Below are 4,155 nucleotides of genomic sequence, written 5' to 3'. Positions count from 1 at the left end.
GGCTTATGCGTGTTTACACTAACTCCATTCTTCATGATGAACCGGTTAAATAAAATTATGTTAGTCTAGTCCTATTATATAGGAGGGTCCTTGCTATACTACGTCCCATTATTCAGGAGGGTCCTTGCTACACTACATCCCATTATTCAGGAGGGTTCTTGCTATACTACGTCCCATTTTTCAGGAGGGTCCTTGCTATATACTACATCCCATTATTCAGGAGGGTCCTTGCTATACTACGTCACATTGTTCATGAGGTCCTTGCTACATTACATCCCATTATTCAGGAGGGTCCTTGCTATACTACGTCCCATTATTCAGGAGAGTCCTTGCTATACTACGTCCCATTGTTCAGGAGGGTCCTTGCTATACTACGTCCCATTATTCAGGAGGGTCCTTGCTATACTACGTCCCATTGTTCAAGAGGGTCCTTGCTACACTACGTCCCATTATTCAGGAGGGTCCTTGCTATACTACGTTCCATTGTTCATAAGGGTCCTTGCTATATACTACGTCCTATTATTCAAGAGGGTTTTTGCTACACTACGTCCATTGTTTAGGAGGGTCCTTGCTACACTACGTCTCATTATTCATGAGGGTCCTTGCTACACTAAATCCCATTATTCATGAGGGTCCTGGCTACACTACGTCCCATTGTTCAGGAAGGTCCTTGCTACACTACGTCCCATTATTCAAGAGGGTCCTTGCTACACTAAATCCCATTATTCAGGAGGGTCTTTGCTACACTACGTCCCATTGTTCAGGAGGGTCCTTGCTACACTATGTTCCATAGACTAATAAGACAAACAAACACTTACCCAATATGGACTATAATTCTTGTGCAATGTTGCCATTTAGCTATTCGTAGACTAAATTGAACATCTAGGTTTTTGGATCTTTGATCTCAAAATAACTTGTGCCCCTGCTTCAACAAAGAAAATTTGTGAGTTTAAAAACGTGGTGGTTGGTTTGTGGTTCTGCCTTTTGATGAGGATTGCTCAAGTACTTATCGTGTTTTACTTTTTTCCAAACACCCAGTACTCGTTATTGATTGATTGTATTTTCACCCAAATTTGCTCATTTTGAGGGACTTAAATCCAATATCTTCCTTTATGCCATGACACTCATTGTTTACTCTTCATCAAATCATGAACTTCTTCTGAATACAAAACTTGCCGACAGATGAGAGCTCATTGGCCTGATGCTTTGCCTTGTACTAATTTAGACTTGGTAACAAGTCTTGAAATCCTTTCTTACTTTCTTGACATAAACTCGACTCAAGGATATATGAAACAAAGCGATGAAAAGTGGAAGAAAAATGTATACTACACGAGAATAGCAGAAAATGATTCGGCGAAGACTCTCTTTTAGAAAGAGGAAGAAAGAAAAACTTATCTGAGTGTGGTAGCCAACTCTACTGATCATGACATGCAATTTGAATTAATTACCCGATTTGTCCATTCAATCTATTCATCAACCATTATTGATCATCTAATCTTGATGTGGAATTCCAACTATTTGACGAAGTCATAAATAATTTCAAACTCTTATTCGCCTTATGATGTCCATCAGGGTTTTTGCCACTAAAACTCTTTCACTTTGAATCCTTCAACTCACATTCGCCTCATGGTGCCCGTTAGGGTTTTCACCAATAAAACTCTCTCATTTTTATTTCTCTCAACTCACATTCTCCTTCTGATGCCCAGTTAGGGTTTTCACCAATAAAACTCTCTCATTTTTTTAATTTTATTTTTCACAACTCACTTTCGCCTTATGATGCCGAGTTAGGGTTTTCACCAATAAGACTCTCTCATTTTTGTTTCTCTCAACTCACATTCACCTTATGATGCCTTGTTAGGGTTTTCACAAATAAAACTCTCATTTTTTTTCACAGCTCACTTTCGCCTTATGATGCTGAGTTAGGGTTTTCACCAATAAAACTCTCTCATTTTTTTTTTCACAACTCATTTTTGCCTTATGATGCCGAGTTAGGGTTTTCACCAATTAGACTCTCTCATTTTTGTTTCTCTCAACTCACATTCGCCTTATGATGCCCAGTTAGGGTTTTCACCAATAAGAATCTCTCATTTTTGTTTCTCTCAACTCACATTCGCCTTATGATACCCAGTTAGGGTTTTCACCAATAAAACTCTCTCATTTTTATTTTTTTTCACAACTCACTTTCATCTTATGATGCCGAGTTAGAGTTTTCACCAATAAGACTCTCTCATTTTTGTTTCACTCAACTCACATTCGCCTTATGATGCCCAGTTAGGGTTTTCACCAATAAGACTCTCTCATGGTTTCATCATTTGTACCCTTAACATACTTACTCTTGACATTTCAAAGTTTGATCCAAAGGTCTTTCTTTGATTGAAACACAACTTTTATACAAAGTTAGAAAGAAATGACAAGATGAAGCCTCAAATATGACTTTAAATGATGGGATTGACTTTAGCTTTGGGATAGAAAATAAATAAATAAATAAAATGACTTTTGCCTCAGTTTTTTACAAATATGGAATTTTTGGATTTTTTATTTGGTTAGATCGAACCCCATGCCAGGGTTGCCTACGTATCTTATCGAAACAAGAATCAGGTCAAACGTAGTTCATGTTGATTGATTTTATTTTTCTTCTTTTTGTTTTTTTATATGGAAGAGTCAAGGAAGCAGAAGAACCAAGGAAGTAAATTAACTCTCAACAAAGGTGACAACATATGAATTAATACTTAGACACAGAACCAAGAATTTCCATTACATCAACCTTTGAAATGTCAAGTCCAAACATAAAGGCTTCTAATATCGAAAAATCACATCATATACAATATCTCTTCACATCATCAGCATTGATGACCATTTCTGTCATTTTGCCTTCTATATCTGCTAAGTAAAGAGCATCATTGGATAATACATTCTTTACAATGAATGGTCCTTTCCAATTTGGAGAAAATTTGCCTATGACTTCAGCCTGGTGTGGCAGAATACGTCGCAACACTAATTGACCCTCTTCGAAACGTCTGGGACGCACCTTTTTGTTGTATGCTTGTGCCATTCTTTTCTGGTACAATTGTCCATGGCATACTGATGTCAATCGTTTATCATCAATCAAACTTAATTGCTCCAAGCGTGTTCTGATCCACTCATCATCATCAATTTTAGCCTCTACAACAATCTGCAAGGATGGAATCTCAACCTCTGCAGGTATAACTGCCTCACTCCCATATACCAGCGAATAAGGAGTGGCACCCACTGATGTACGAACTGTAGTGCGATAACCTAATAAAGTAAAAGGCAACTTTTCATGTCATTGTCGAGAACTTTGCACCATTTTACGAAGTAACTTTTTTATATTTTTGTTGGCAGCTTCTACAGCCCCATTTGCTTTTGGGCGATAAGGAGTCAAATCTTAAATTGACGGCATACCTCTTGCATTAAATGATTGTCGTGATTTGCAGCATTATCGGTAACAATTGCCTTTGGAATACCAAATCGACAAATGATGGTGAAATGAATGAAATCCACCACGACCTTCTTGGTCACTGACTTGAAAGTTACTGCTTCTACCCACTTTGTAAAGTAATTAATGGCCACCAGGATGAACCTATGACCATTCGATGATTTTGGTTCTATTGGTCCAATCACATTCATTCCCCATGCCACGAAAGGCCATGGAGCAGACATCGCATCAACTCGAAGAGGGATGAAAATGTATCAAATCACCGTGTATTTGACATTCATGACATTTACGAACAAATCATATAGAATCTCCCTCCATGGTGAACCAATAATAACCTGCTCGAAGTATCTGCTTTGCCAGAACATATTCATTCATGTGAGGTCCACAAACTCCTGAGTGTACTTCAATCATGATTGTTGAAGCCTCTTCAGCATTTACACATCTTAGAAGACCCAAATCAGGCATTTTCTTGTACAATATTCCTCCGCTTAAGAAAAAACCGCTAGCTAGTCGCCGAATAGTTCTTTTTTGATTACTAGTGGCATTAGTAGGACATTCACCGGACTAAAGATATGCTTTAATATCATGGAACCAAGGTTTACCGTCAAATTCTTCCTCCACCATGTTGCAATAAGCATGCTGATCACGAATCTGTATGTACAAAGGGTCGATACGAGCTTCGTCAGGATGTTGGAGCA

General features: G+C 38.2%; 1 protein-coding gene across 1 annotated transcript; it reads right to left on the bottom strand.

Annotated features, from left to right (window-relative positions):
* Window positions 1-2,815: 2,815 nt before the first annotated feature.
* LOC125859089 (uncharacterized) lies at window positions 2,816-3,922 on the bottom strand. The gene is made up of 2 exons (XM_049538821.1): window positions 3,793-3,922; window positions 2,816-3,276 (listed from the first exon to the last, which is right to left on the bottom strand). Exons 1-2 carry the CDS (start codon window positions 3,920-3,922, stop codon window positions 2,816-2,818), a joined length of 591 nt encoding a protein of 196 aa, XP_049394778.1.
* Window positions 3,923-4,155: the final 233 nt, after the last annotated feature.

Source organism: Solanum stenotomum, chromosome 3 (genome assembly GCF_019186545.1).
Source record: "Solanum stenotomum isolate F172 chromosome 3, ASM1918654v1, whole genome shotgun sequence".
NCBI lineage: Eukaryota > Viridiplantae > Streptophyta > Magnoliopsida > Solanales > Solanaceae > Solanum > Solanum stenotomum.
The sequence above is the reverse complement of the archived record's forward strand: the minus strand, read 5'-3'. Positions and strand labels throughout refer to the sequence as shown.